Raw genomic sequence first — 15,485 nt, forward strand, 5'->3', positions numbered from 1 at the left:
TGTGAGCTCGTGCATACAGAACGTTATAATAAAATGACAATATACCATTAAATATTATAACAAAAAATCACGTACCTCGACAAAGAATTCTGGAATGATCCCTAGTTTGGCCATTGGGCTACTGGAAAATTTGACCGTAGCCACTGGTGCAAGGGCAAAAAACATTTTGATTCTCTTTGCCAGCTCTGGCATAGTTGAAAAGGCTATAAACCCTGCAGAAAAATAAATGCAATAACAATATTTAAGAGAAGAACAAGTTAATTATCTGTAGCAAGTATTTGTTAGTGTGGGTATCTTCAATGAAGTCATGTATTATTGAACTATTACCCAATCTAAACAGAAGAAACCGTAAATACATGCTACCCAAAGCCCATAACAGCCATAGAACAGGCATGTTTATCTCTACAAGATACTCACATCCTGCACAACCCTTGGTAGGAATATTACCTTATGTATCTCACACAAGCTAACATGTTGTAGAATAGATTAACAAGCACTTCATAAATGTAGTGTGATGAGATTTTGAGGACTGGCAGTCAGTATATCTCAAATTCTTTGTTTTCAAATCTGTTGACTAATGACACATATATCATCTGCTAATCAAGGAATCCACTTATTTTCCTTTGAGTCTGGCACAGTCCTTTCTTGGTGGAGCCTTGTGAGTGCAACAGGTGCAGTCTTTCAGAGTGCAAGCCTTCTATGGTGAGGTCCAGGGATCCAGCAGGACCGCCCTTTCTCCTCTTTTGTTCCAAGCATTGTTCTCAGCTCCTTCATATTTATCCTCCATTCTGGGCTGGCAGGAGGGGGGACACCCTAACCAATAGGGGTAACCTATTAGCTACCTCCCTCTTCTATGACCACTTCCTGCGAAGTGTGGCATAATTTTGACCCAGTATACCCTAATCACTCAAAAACCTAAATGGAGAATATCTCTCCTTGGTGTGTGTCTGTATAACTAAACCCAAAGGTGTGGCTAACCACCGACTACACTTCCCTTTCCAGCACCTCTCCTAATCTAATTTGGGGGCTCTCATCTGATAGTGGATCAACGAAGTGGGGGCTGGCCTGGCCCTTAGGACATCTGTTCTCCTGCCTTTGAAGTCCAGCTTATCTCCTCAGCCCCCTTTTTCTCCCTGGCTTCTCCGGGAAACAAATCTTCTCCAACCAAATGGCTGTATTAATGCAGAACCAGGCCTCTTCACACCTACTCTGGGAGCAGCTTGGCTGTCATAGGCTGACCAATCAGAAGTGGCTGCTACTGGGCTGTTTTACGTAACCTCAGAGTAGTAAGTTCTAAAACTACTTTCCTGTACCAGTTACATTTACACCAACGTTGGCAAGTTGCTGGATTTAATGTGAACATTAATTTGATACTTAGAATGGTACTGCTTGCTAGCTCCAATGCAAAGATAGACTTTATACATTTTAATCAAGCCTTCCCTAGGTTACCATATTGGGCTAGCAGCACTACAATAGAGAAAAACGGCTCTGGCTGTTTTTCTTTACCAGGGTATGTAAAACATCTTTTAAATTGTCCCTGCTTTTTATAAGCACCCTGAACTTGGGGCAATTAGGGCAGACCGTAGGGGTGACTTATAAGTAATAAAAATGTAGTTTTGGACTTTGGTAGTACTTTTAATTCTAAAGTCAAATTTGGACATTGTTTTATTTTAAAAACCAACCTGCAAGGCAAAAATGTCTTTAAAATGATAACAGGCACCATAACGGTGCACACAAAGTGCATGAAATCCACTGGGGTCTCTATCCCTACATGGCCTACATTATACTAGGGACTTACAGGTAGGTTGTCTTAGTCAATTGGAGTTAAACAAATAGAGTTAAACCAATCACCATATAAATTTGGGGAACAGAGCATAGACCCTGGGCCTGGTTAGCAGAGCTCAGTGCACTTTGAGTCACCAACACCCAGCATCATTAAAAAAAATGGAGGTGGATCCGGGCAAAAAGGATGGCTTTCCTACAAATAGTTTACATCCATCACAGGGCTTCAGATGGAAATCAAGGAGATAACAATGTGGCAGAAGGACCATGAATTGAAGTATATTTAAGGGGACTTTGTCAACAGAGTATCTAGTTCTACGGAGATACGTGATGCAGGTGTTTGTTTCCTGCTTCGAATAGGGTAACAGTTCCAACTGCCATTCTGACAATGCAACTCGTGCCAGCAGAAGTGCAGGCATGCATGGGCTCAACAGGGTCGGATGTCTATTTAACCCAAGCGTGATTTACTGAATCTCTTCTCAAAGTAAACTATGATGTTCTGTAACCTCTGTGTTTCAAGGGATTAAGTACTTGTATTGCCGGGTACCAAGATTAGGCATAAGAAAAGCAAAGGTTTGTCAAAATAGGAGGCACAACTTCAGCCAGTTCACTGAAGATGCCATTAAGCGGATGAAATGCAGGTTTTCTAGGTGCCGTACCAGATATGAGACACTCAGACACTCCTTGCATGCATGTACTTACTGGTTGTGCCGATGGGCTACCTCAGCCTTCTTTTTTTGACTCCTGCAGTATAGACTTTGAAGAAAACTGTACTGCTAGTTTTTGGATTCCACAATTAAGTTCCTTACATAGAAGTTGTCGTTTCAAGGTCCTACTGATCATTCCAGTCCAATACTTCTGAGCCCTCATAAAAAGTTCCAGAAGCTTACCTGTTGTATTGCAGGTGGTGTATGGTGTGAGAAGTTGGCCTGGTATATGATGCTCACTAGTTCTAGTGATCACCTTGTACCACCCTTCATCTGATTAAGCCATAAGAGGGGCTTATGGTCGGTCTGAATCTTGAAGTGAGTGCCAAACAAGTATGGTCTCAACTTCTTCAGGGCCCACACCACAGCAAAGGCCTCCCTCTCAATGGCTGACCAACGTTTCTCTCTGGGGGTCAGCCTTCTGCTAGTGAAAGCAATGGGCTGGTCTTGACCATCTACATTAAGTTGTGAAAGCACAGCTCCCACTCCCAACTCAGAAGCATCTGTTTGGACAATAAACTCTCTTGAGTAGTCAGGACTCTTCAGGATAGGTGCAGAGCACATGGCCTTCTTCAGGTCATCAAATGCTTTTTGACAGTATTCTGTCCACTGAACCTTTTTGGGCATCTTCTTGGATGTCAGATCATTAAGAGGAGTCACAATGGACCCATAGTTCTTAAACTTCCTGTAGTACCCAGTCAGGCCCAAGAAAGCTCTGACCTGAGTCTGGGTAGTTGGAGGAGTCCAGTCCTTTATGGTCTGAATCTTACTCTCCAGTGGTTGAACTTGGCCTCCACCCACAAGGTGGCCCAAGTACACAACCTTACTCTGCCATATCTGGCACTTGGTTGCCTTGATAGTGAGGCCTGCCTTTTGCAGAGCCTCTAGCACTTCCTTCAGGTGGACCAGGTGATCCTCCCAGGTGGAGCTAAAGACAGCAATATCGTCCAGATATGCTGCACAAAAGTCATCCAACCCAGTAAGGACTTGATTCACCAACCTTTGGAAGGTGGCAGGTGCATTTTTCAAACCAAAGGGCATCACCACAAACTGGTAATGCCCACTGGGGGTAGAAAATGCTGTCTTGGCCTTAGACTCCTCAGCTAACCTGATTTGCCAGTAGCCAGCTGTCAAGTCAAATGTGCTCAAATACTTGGCAGAAGCCAATTTGTCTATGAGCTCATCTGCCCTTGGAATTGGGTGTGCATCTGTCCTGGTGACAGCATTGAGTCCTCTGTAATCCACACAGAACCTCATCTCTCTCTTCCCATCTTTGGTGTGAGGTTTGGGGACCAGAACCACTGGGCTAGCCCAGGGGCTCTCTGAAGGCTCAATGACACCTAACTCCAGCATCTTTTGTACCTCAGCCTTGATACAGTCTCTGACATGGTCAGGCTGCCTGTAAATTTTGTTCTTTACAGGAAGACTATCACCAGTGTCCACCACATGGGTACACCAGTTAGTCTGACTGGGTGTCAGGGAGAACATATGTCGATATAACTGCAAAACCTGTCTACAGTCATTTTGCTGATGTTCAGTGAGGCTGCCATCTAAGGCCACACCATCAACTGAGCCATCCTCAGGATTCTGAGTCAGCAGGTCTGGGAGAGGGTCACTCTCTTCCTCCTGCCCCTCATCTGTAGCCATGAGCAAGCCCATGTCTCTCCTGTCAACATATGCTTTCAGCCTGTTAACATGGAGCACCCTGTGGGGGCTCCTGGGATTTCCAAGGTCCACCAAGTAGGCAACCTCTCCCTTTTTCTCAAGGATTGTATGGGGTCCAGACCATTTGTCTTGGAGTACTGCTGGGGCCACTGGCTCCAACACCCATACCTTCTGTCCAGGCTGGTACTCAGTCAGGACAGCCTTTTGGTCATGCCAGGCCTTCTGTAATTCCTGGCTAGCCTCAAGGTTTTTGGATGCCTTCTCCATATACTCAGCCATCCTGGAGCGGAGACCAAGTACATAGTCCACTACGTCTTGCTTGGGCTTTTTGAGAGGTAACTCCCATCCTTCCCTCACCAGACATAGGGGTCCTCTTACAGGGTGCCCAAACAACAATTCAAAGGGGCTGAAGCCAACACCTTTTTTGTGGGACCTCTCTGTAAGCAAACAGAAGGCATGGCAGAAGGATATCCCATCTTCGCCTGAGCTTCTCAGGTAATCCTTTGATCATGCCCTTTAGGGTCTTGTTGAATCTCTCAACAAGCCCATTGCATTGTGGATGATAGGGAGTGGTGAACTTATAGTTGACACCACATTCCTTCCACATAGCTGTCAAGTATCCTGACATGAAGTTTGCACCTCTATCAGATACTACCTCCTTAGGAAACCCCACTCTGGAGAAAACTCCAAGTAAGGCCCTGGCCACAACAGGAGCTGTTGTGGTCCTAAGTGGAATTGCCTCTGGGTAGTTGGTGGCATGGTCCACCACCACCAGTATGAATCTGTGCCCAGATGCTGTAGGGGGATCCATTGGTCCAACAATGTCAATCCCTACCCTTTCAAAGGGCACCCCCACCACAGGTAGTGGTATTAGGGGGGCCTTTGTGGTACCACCTGCTTTGCCACTTGCTTGGCAGGTTACACAGGAGCGACAAAACTCCTTTGTATCTTCTAACATGTGAGGCCAGTGAAAGTGACAGACAAGTCTGTCCCATGTTTTGTTCTGGCCTAGGTGTCCTGCTAAGGGAATATTGTGTGCCAAGGTAAGAAGGAAGCCCCTAAATTGCAGAGGTATGACCAACCTCCTGGTTGTACCAGGCTTGGGGTCTCTACCCTCTGAATAAAGGAGCCCATCATCCCAATAAACCTTATGGGTACCTTGAGCATTCCCAGCAGCCTCAGCAGCAGCCTGCTGTCTGAGGGGTTCAAGAGAAGGACAGGATAACTGAGCCTGCCCCAAGTCTGCCCTAGAAGGTCCCCCTGTCCCCAGAAACTCAACCTGATCAGGTTCAAGCTCTATAGGGACAGTTCCTTCAGGGGTCTCAGAATCATCTTCCTGTGAAGGCTGATCCTCACTTGTAGGCATTTGGGAAGGCACAGCCTTTACCCTCCTGTTCCTTGTCTTTGAAGGTACTTGGTCCATTGTTCCAGGATCCAAGACCTGAGGTTCAGAGAGGCACTTTTTGGCCTGTGACCTGGTCACAGCAAGGACATGTGATGATATCCCTAACATCTCTGCATGAGTCCTGTACTCAACTTCTGACCATAGAGAGCTCTCCAGGTCATTGCCCAACAAACATTCTACTGGGAGATCAGCACTAACCACAACTCTTTTTAGGCCAGTTACCCCTCCCCAGGAAAAGTTAACAATTGCCACACTATGTGTAGTAGTGACATTGCTGGCATTGGTCACCAGGTAATTATCACCTGGTAGGTACTGTCCAGGGTCCACAAAGCTAGGCGTCACCATAGTGACACTGGCACATGTGTCCCTGTATGCTTGAGACACTTTTTCATTAATTAAAGGTGTCTGTCTGTACTTGCCCAAATTATTGGGACTGACAGTAGGGGAAAATCAATCTCCCCATCACAAATCAGAACAGCCTGTGTGGGGATTCTGACTAGGTCAGAATCTCCATCAGTTCCCAAGGTGATACCCACTACCCCCTTAGTCTGTGGACCAACACTGCCAACTGTACTAGTGGGTGCAGGTGCCTTAGGGGCTGCAGTGTTGGGGGCTCCACCCTTTTTACAATCACTTGTCCAGTGAGTGGTGTTTTTGCAAAAGCTACACCAGGGTTTTCTTTGACCTTCTTTCTTCTTCTTCTTGGAAGGTTGGGACCCACCCTCAGTATTAGTTTGGGGCCCTGTTGAAGACTTCTGGTCTTTAGTTTTCTGCTCCCCACCCTTCTGGTCTGTTTTCTTTTGGTCACCACCCTGGTTCTGGTTCTTTTGCTTAACTCTGGTTCTAACCCATTTGTCTGCCCTCTTTCCCAATTCTTGGGGAGAGGTTAGATCTGAGTCAACCAAATGTTGATGCAACTGCTGGTTCTGACAGTTATTTAAAATCTGTTCTCTAATAAGCAAATTGTACAATCCTTCATAGTCTGTAACCTTACTTCCCAGCAACCAGCCCTCCAGAGCCTTAGTGGCACATTCAACAAATTCAGACCAGTCCTGAGTCTGTGTCTTCTGGGTGTCTCTGAACATTAACCTGTACTGTTCAGTGGTTAAGCCTAACCCATCAATCAGAGCACGCTTCAGGACCAGGTAGTTTCTAGACTCCCCATCACTAACTGTGAGGAGTCTGTCTCGGCCTCTACCTTCAAAGGAGAGCCACAAGATTGCTGCCCACTGCTCCTGAGGGACCTGCTGTACTTTGCAAGCTCTCTCAAGTGCAGTCATCCACTTGTGGATATCATCCCCAACTTTGTAGGGGGGCACAATCTTACTCAGGTTTCTATTGTCATAGGACCTGTCTTTATCCTTAGGGATAGTGCTGCCACCAGTGGATTCTAATCCACTCTCTCTAGGCTGCCTTGCTCTAGCAAGTTTCTCTTTGGCCAGGGCAACTTCTAACTCTTGTCTCTGGATCCTAAGTTCAGCCGCTCTCATTTTGGCCTCATGTTCCCTTCTCTGAGGGCTAGTCAACTCCCTTCTGGAGTTGCCATGAGAACCTCTAGAAACATGGGAAGTATTGGATTCACCTGAGTGATTCCTCCTCCTCCTATGCTCCTGGTTAAGTCCATTTGGGGGGTCTGAATGGGTTGGACCCACCTTCAGTCCCAAATAAGCTTAAGTTAGCCTGGTTAAGCCTGCTGACTAACACCTGGCTATTTCTACCATCATCAGAATCACTTTCTTCCTCCTCCTCCTCCTCTTCCTCTTCCTCAGGCTGAGTATTCCCAGGGGTCTGGTCTTCCTCATCTAGCTGGATGACAGGGGCAGGGGCATCAGGGTTATCATCTTCAGAAGGAGAAACTTCCTCACCAGTCCCTGAGGGGCCTGGTTTGGAGTTCTTTAGAGCTTCAGACTGGTCTAATAGCTCTCTGAGGTGTCCTGCTGTAGGAGTAGGACCTGTTTTGATTCCTCTCATGGAACACAGTTGCCTCAGTTCCTTAAATGGAAAGATAGCAAATTTGGATGGTGCCTTTGGAGGGTCACTTTCAACAGAGATGGGTCCAGTGGATCCCTCTGCTCCAGACATTGCTCTAGTGTGGTGGATGTGTTGCAATCTACCTACACTTGTGTTTTCCTACAAAACCTATCTAGTAGTTGTAGTCAGGGTGTGCTACTCCCTATCCTCTACAACAACTAAGTTCAGTAGAACTTAAGTATATCTAGTCTTGTTTTAGTGTACCTATCAGGTACCTGTATGATCTTTCAAATGATATTTTCAAAGATTGTAATGGTAAAACAACAGCAAGCTCAAATCCCAATCCGCTGCTCACCAATGTGAGAAGTTGGCCTGGTATATGATGCTCACTAGTTCTAGTGATCACCTTGTACCATGCCAAGCAACCCTTATGGTGCAGGTTGTAAAGTCAACCTTATAGACAAGCTATCCTAGGGGTAGCATGGACTAAGCAGTCTTAGGCTAAACTCTGTAAAGGCATCTGAAGCAAGCTGTTTTACCATACACAATCCCTTGAATACCAAATGAAAGGACACCACACAGATATATATTGAAAATATATATAGATTTATTTCTACAAATAACCCTGATACTCTTTATGAGCACAGAAGCAAATGCGTTAAAACAAAACACAGTTTAAATACACAAAAGTTGCACAATTATGGATGAGCCCTAGGGGCCACCTAAACCATATACTAAAATAGTGGTATAAGAACCACCATGGGGAAAGTGAAGAGGCCTAGGGCCTGGGGAATCGCTGGAGCTGTTCGGGACTAGCAGTGAAGAAGTCGGGAAAGGCCCGCGGGACTCGGGTGCAGTGCGGAAAGTGCACGCAATACCAATGCAATGTCAATGGTGCGTAAAAGTTACAAAGTTAGTTATTAAGGAACCTTCTGAGTGACCTAGAAGGATGAAACTTTAGACACAGACACCAGAGGTGTATACCAGTGTGGGAACACCGGCGTTGCTGAGTTACCTCACCCACAGGAAGCGGGTGCACGAGGTCGAAGTAGTGTCGGGTTTCGTCACGCAGGCCGATGGTGCTTGGAGCTGAAGATGCTGCAGGCGGCTCGATGTGAAGAGTTCCGGTGGATCCAAGGGTGGATCTGAAGAGGTGAAGACCTGAAAGCAGAGGGGACAATGTTCAAAGTCACTAGCCAGTGACTACCGTGGAACCAGGAAGGAACCAGGCGATGTCGGGTGCAAACAGGTGATGTCGTGAAGATTGTCTCTGCAGCCACGTGGACACGAAGAGGTCAAGGACGTCCAGGAGTCGGTCACGAGCTGTCCCACGTAGGCTCTCGCTGATGACGGTGTCGGCAACTTGATTGGAGCAAACAGGCCTTGGCTAAAGCAAGCCACGCAGGAAGTGATTCAAGCTTCTCACTCGGACCAGCAAGGTCAGAGCGGGTGCTCCTTTTCAGGGGAGCAAGGGCCAATCTGGAGCAACCAGACCAGCGGTGTAGTTCGTAGTTTTTGTCGCCAAGATGGCCGCTAGCCACGTGGCAAGTGGCCGGGATGGCGCGTCGAGTGGCACGGTGCAAAAGGGCCCCACGCAGATCGTAGAGATGCTGGGGGGCTGATCTTCGGTGCAAGGGCTGCTCGAGGTTGGGGCTTCTCAAACCCCAAAGCACAGCGTCGAGGGTGCCTCTGGTGCTGCGCAGTCAGCTTCTCGGGGGTCTTTCAAGAGGTCCGGTCCCACGTCTCTCGTGCCTCCACGGGTCCCTTCTTTGCAGGGACTGTGGATCGGGCTGTGAGAAGTCTGGGAGTCTGGGTCTCGTCAGGCTCTGGGCTCGGGCTCCGGCGGCGGCAAAGCAGACGTCGAGTTGCTGGATGGTGCCTGTGTTCACAGGGTGGCCACTCCTAGGCCACAAGGGAGATGCTCTTCAGTCTTCTGTGCAGCAGAATGTCGAAGTCCAGTCGTCTTCTTAGTTTCAAGTTGATTCAGGATGATCTGAAGTCTCAGGACACAGCTCCCACTTTTATTCGAATCTGGGGGGCCGGATCACCTACTAGGTCCCTCCTCTGGGTGGAACCAGGAAGGGGAGTGGTTACACCCCCTTTCCTTTGTCCAGTTTCGCGCCAGGACTGGGGCAGGAAAGCCCCAGCACCGGTTTGAACTGGCCTATGCACAGGACACCTTGTGTGCCCCAGGCATGTCTGATTCTATTCAGCCCTGTCCTACCCAATACACAAAATCCTGTCTGGGGTGGTGCTAGCACCTCCCCAGGCAGGAAACCCTTTGTCCAAGCTGCCCTCGCTGGAAGGACTCCCAGCAGCAGGAGGTCAGACTTGTGTCTGTGGTGGCAGCATCCATTTTGTGATGCTGAGGCTCTGTTTAACTTTAACCGGGGTTCAGGCTAGGTACATGTCGTGTCCCTCTAGAAGGGTGGAATGCTAACCCCGTCGCCAGAACTGGCGAGGGGGTAGTATTCCAATTCGTATGACACCTTACTCGACATGTTTTGATAAAGCCAAACCCAAGATAGCATTTAACCGTGAGGATTATAATGCACTTAAGAGTATATGGTATGGCAGTATCATGAAACAGCTAAAGGACATTGTTCCGAAAGCTGCAGACAGGCTCAGCTCATGCCAGAGCACCATCTCACATATTTCCAAGCACTCTGCCTCCAGGATTGATGAGGCCTTCCATAGGAGTGACTGATAGGAACATATGTGTCCATTTTAGGTTAGGTATAGGCATACTACACCTAAGTAAGGGGTGGTTACACAGACTTACCCCAGCTGAGTGATCAGCCAGTTGTGTCAAATATGGAGGCCAGGCCAGGGGTGGCATAATACATGCTGCAGCCCCTGGTAGGCCTTGGAAGCACCTATGCCCTGGGTACCTGGGTACACTGTTACAGGGGCCAATAAGGTGAACCAACTCCAATGTCGTTATGCACCTAAAGTACATGGGTAACAATTTAGAGAGAGAACAGCAGGCTGTGGGTCTGATTAGCAGGCCCACAGCCACATTAAGTCATAAACCAGTGAAGCAAAAAGCAAAAATTTGGGGTGACCATAGGATAGCAGACCCTACTCTCCTACACATGGGAGGTGTGGTATAGTTAACTTGAAAATTAGGACTTGGCAACATTTTTATTATGTCGACGTAATTTGTGCAACTCTGGCAATTTACACAAAATTGCTGAGAAAACATAATGATGCCACATCACGTAATTTCAGGGAGACATTTTAATACAAGATGTACTGATTGGGTAATTTCTGAGCATGAAACTACAAATCTAAATGCGAACAGCAGTTTCTTTAATATGTGCAGTCAACAAACTTTGCAGATATATTTTTTTACCCAAGCGAACCATTCAGGTAATTACAAACTACAAATCCGAGCGCAAATCGGTAGTATTTTGAAGGTTAGCAACCATTATTCAACTCTAAATTATGTTTACCCATTGACTTTTTACCCAAAGAGACCATTCAGGTCATTTTTTTGAGTCCAAGATACATTTTGCATAACTACTCATAATTTTGCAGTAAGTTTGCGCTATTACACTATATCCAATTACCCATGTTATGTAGCATGCTTTCCATGCTGTGTCTCTCACCCTCCCCTCCTCTTTCCCTCCTCCATTCTCGGTCTACTTCCCCTGCGCCTACCCCCTACCCCTGAATCTCTCCCCTTGCCTGCTTTTTCCCTTATGTATATGTCCTTTTTTGTTTGTCTCGACCTTACATGTAACTATGTTGCCAGTCTCTAATAACTGTGTAACCTTTGTAACGATGTAACCTGCAACTATGTTCTGATACTCATGTAAAGCGCTCTGATACCTCTGGGTCTAGCCAGTGCTATATAAAACCTTTAAAATAAAAAATAAAAAAATAAAACCCCTACCTGAAAACATATATAGTGAAAAGATCCAGTAATTCTTTGCTATTTTATTGAATTGATTAGAGACCTGTTTCTGATGCAATAAAGATTAAGACCTCCATCATCACGATTATCACTGAGGCACATAACTCATCTGTGAAGTCAGAATTACTTTTTAAATCCTTGTTGAATATGCAGAGGTTCTCTGAGGGCATCTATCCACACTGGCTTCACACAAGCGTTTACCATTAGCTTTGAAAACATGGAGGCGTTTGAGGAGGTAAAATCATGTTACATGGCTTATGAGAGAAGTGGACTTAATAGTGATGACATAGAGACTCTTCAGTCACTGTTCCATCTTGCACAATGCTGCCCCCAACTATGGAAGCGAAATACAGTTGTGTCAGCATGGTCACATGTCGCATTAAGAAGTCCTTGTGTCTCTTATTCAGAATTCCATGAATTTCATCTGCTGGTCACTTTCTGATTATTAATGAGAGGTTTTGGGAGGATGGCGTAACCTGGTGGAACATCTGTCTCTCCAATGCAGCTAAGACGTAAATGGAGTATGGCAAGACCCACAGATCACTCAGTCAGAATGAGCTGTGAAATTTTAATATTTGGCTTTGTGCCCTTAACAGGCAGGTAGGTGGACTTCCAGATGACATTTTTAGACCCAGGGTGATTGGCTTAATAGGGAGAGGTGGTTTCTTAGGTATTCTGACCTGCCTCTTCTAAGCAACACCAGGGTGGCAAGATTTAATTGCTTGACCGTGAGTTACTGGAAGGTAGATCTTGAAGAGAATAACGCAAATGTTCTGCCATCTACGCGCTTCATTATAAAGTGAAACATTTCTACAACCCCTGGTGCAGTTTTTTCCAAAATCTCTCACCTTGGGAAAGGATTTATTGGGGTACTGTTGAAGCAGACTTGTCTCCCTAATCTAACACAGTGTGCAGCTTCTCCAAAATACTTTGATAAGAGCCTAGGGCATTAGGGAAAAACTCACTGGTCATTGTACTTACCCTGCAATTTTATGATCATGGCTAAAAGGACCTTTCTTCAGTTCTGTTTGCCATAGTAAATGCTGTTGAGACTGATGCCTCATGATTAATGTAGAACCTCTGCTGTGGCACTGCAATGATTGCTAGAGATCTTTGCTCCACAAGGAGCACACTAGAAGAAAGCTCATAGAAGCAATTCTACTGAGAAATGCTCATCTTGGTGGTAAGTCAGGCCTTTAGCAGGCAATGAGGTGAATGAAGTCATCATGCAGGTAGATCCAGAAGTCTGCTTGAAAATGTTGGTAGCAGATCCTCTTTGATTACATAGAGAGCGCAAAACACAAAAAGCCTCAGGATGACTTGGTGGCACAGCTTCTTGCACAAATAGAAAACTCAAACACAGAACTCCATCAAACAAGACTTCAACTCGTAGGAATGTTGGACTGCACAGGTATGTAAAACAAACACCCCACTCGACGGGTCGTAGGCAGGACTGAAATCCAGTCGTTATCAACCCTATTACTGTGCCTGGCATCCTACTGCCCCATCATGCTCCTCTCCATTGATTGCAAGATCCTAGGAAAGATACTGGCGGATAGATACACACAAATCATACGGCCCCTAGTACACCCAGATCCGTGTGGTTTTGTCCCGGGCAGAAACACATCCCAGAATATACGCCGACAATTCCATGTCCAAGATCAAGTGAGCGACACTTACCCCCGAGCAGCCTGCCGTGTACAAGACCTCGAAAAGGCTTTTGACACCCTGCTGCACCCGAACCTTCCCCCCCCCCGGGTTGTCAGACTAGGAGATCAGAGGCTCCACGATATCTCGGGTCGGTCTCTATCACACCCCGGCCGACATTTACAAAGGTAACCACCGCAGGGCTCTGGCTGGCATCAGATCCTCGGTAGGATTCTGGAAAAACCTCCTGCTAGCTCCGATTGGCCGAGTTACCATCGCCAAAATGATAAGGGTTCCGCGACTATTATACTACTTCACGAACTTGCCAATATTCCCGCCCAGAACTTTCTTTCGAGACTTAGACGCACTCCTCGGTTTGCTGATATGGGGGACAAGCAGACATAGGATAGCATATAGCGAAGTTACAACTACCCACCACACAAGGAGGACTGGCCACCCCATCCCTCGAATCCTATTGCCTAGCTGCACAACTGCAGTGGCTTTCCTACTGGACGATAGGCAGACACACAGGGGAGACACACACCACGAATGGTCCCGTGCCCATTCTGGAACTCCGGCGACTACTTCTACCGGGCACCAAACCAAAACGTACATATCCCGTACAGGTAACAGTGGCACGCAAGTGCATGCAAAGGATACACTGTATGTCGTCAGGGAGGCCTCCATATTTCCACCTTCTTCCGCTGGTCGGATGGCCCAAACGTGAACACTACTACACACTTAACATGCTACATACATGGACAGACTGCGGCATCACTCAGGTGGAGTCGCTATTTGAAGATAGCCAGCTCAGGCCCTTCCAGCGACTGATAGAGAACCATGATCTCCCTGCCGGTCAGTTCTTACTCCACCATAAACTCCTCGCAAACTATTGTCAATACCATGACCTCTCGACAGGTGAACCAACCACGCACCCGGTCGTACACACAATCTTACACCAGGGAGTGAGACGAGACTTGGTCACATGGATCTATAAAGCCATCAGGGAACCCGGGAACAAACCACTAGAGACCCTACGGGCCACCTGGGAAGAAGAATTTGGCCGCTCTCTACAAAAGAAAGAATGGGAAAGAGCTCGTGAATACCCTAAGAAGGTGTCTCGAAACGCGCAATTCAAAAATATACAGTTCTATATCCTACACAGAGTGTACTTGACAACAGCGTGTCTCCAACGCTTTTACCCCGACACCCAGTTTTTAAGTCCCAGATGCCAATTGCAGGCGGCGGATTTCCAGCACATATTCTGGAGCTGTCCCACATTACAATCATACCGGCAACACATTCATAAGTCACTCAAGGACCTCACCGGGCTAACATATCTGAGTACATGGGAAGCCTGTGAGTTGGGTATCTATCAGAGGAGGAAACAACACAAAGTGCCCCTCAGATTTGTCTTACTGGACATTTTATTAGCCAAGCGGAACATAGCCATGCACTGGTGGTCCCCTACAGGCCCTCCGATTGCTGCATGGGTGTGGAAGGTACAAAAATGGGCAATGGCGGATGAAGAAACATTACAAGAAGAGAAGGGGAAAGGGACACGCAAACACCCTATATCACTGGACTGGGCTATGCTACTGAATCAATTCAAACAATCACTAACCCATGATGACCCGGTGGGAGTCCCTCACACACCACGAGAAACACAGTCGCAATTGCAGGCCGCGAACATCAATGCCTGATCTCCCACAGTGCACAGTTAAAGTTACTAGGTATTAGTGCCGGGCTTTACGCATTAAGTGTAAGCCCGACCCCCAGAAATAGATCGACCACAGGTCCCCACCACCATCGCCCCTGGTAACTTGTGGAACCACCGTTCACCGAGACACCTGCCGCCCTAAGACCTCATCCGAAACCTGTACCCAGAATTCCATGAGCACCACCCCAGTTCTTTTTTTTCACCCCCAGTTAAATTCAGCAATTCTCCGTAGAAAGATCTCAATAGTGACTAGAAATTAGACTATTCACCGCACGAATAACAAAGCAATATGATATCAATACAAGTAAATGTGTTCTGAAGAATCGCGATATGATGCAAAATGTCACTGTAAATGTAAAATGTCAATAAAAATATGTTTGAAAAAAAAAATCTGCCGTATTACTGTGCCTCAAAATCTTCTCCTCCTGACACTAACCTTTTCCTATCGAAGACAAATCTTCTAAAGTCAACATACCTCTCCATATTTTAGACACTATCCTACTATGACCCAGAAATATTGAGACAGACAAAAAGATAGGCATACACATGATATCTCTCTCTCGCTCACTCTCTCTGCTCCCTCTGGGCAAAATTTGGCACAATTCCAGTCAATCACGGCTGATAGGAGTACAGTATAAAACATTTTACATAAAATACATCTCAATTAAA

The 15,485-nt window shown here is 46.6% G+C and overlaps 1 protein-coding gene across 1 annotated transcript in view; it reads right to left on the reverse strand.

Annotated features, from left to right (window-relative positions):
• LOC144754725 (lysosomal acid lipase/cholesteryl ester hydrolase-like) overlaps positions 1-15,485 on the reverse strand; it is a 101,176-nt gene that overhangs the window by 21,853 nt on the left and 63,838 nt on the right. The window contains exon 6 of the mRNA XM_078642882.1: positions 76-212. Coding sequence (XP_078499008.1) covers positions 76-212 — 137 coding nt within the window. The remainder of the gene's footprint in view (positions 1-75; positions 213-15,485) is intronic.

The sequence above is a fragment of the Lissotriton helveticus genome, chromosome 5_1 (genome assembly GCF_964261635.1).
Source record: "Lissotriton helveticus chromosome 5_1, aLisHel1.1, whole genome shotgun sequence".
NCBI classification, from domain to species: Eukaryota; Metazoa; Chordata; class Amphibia; order Caudata; family Salamandridae; genus Lissotriton; species Lissotriton helveticus.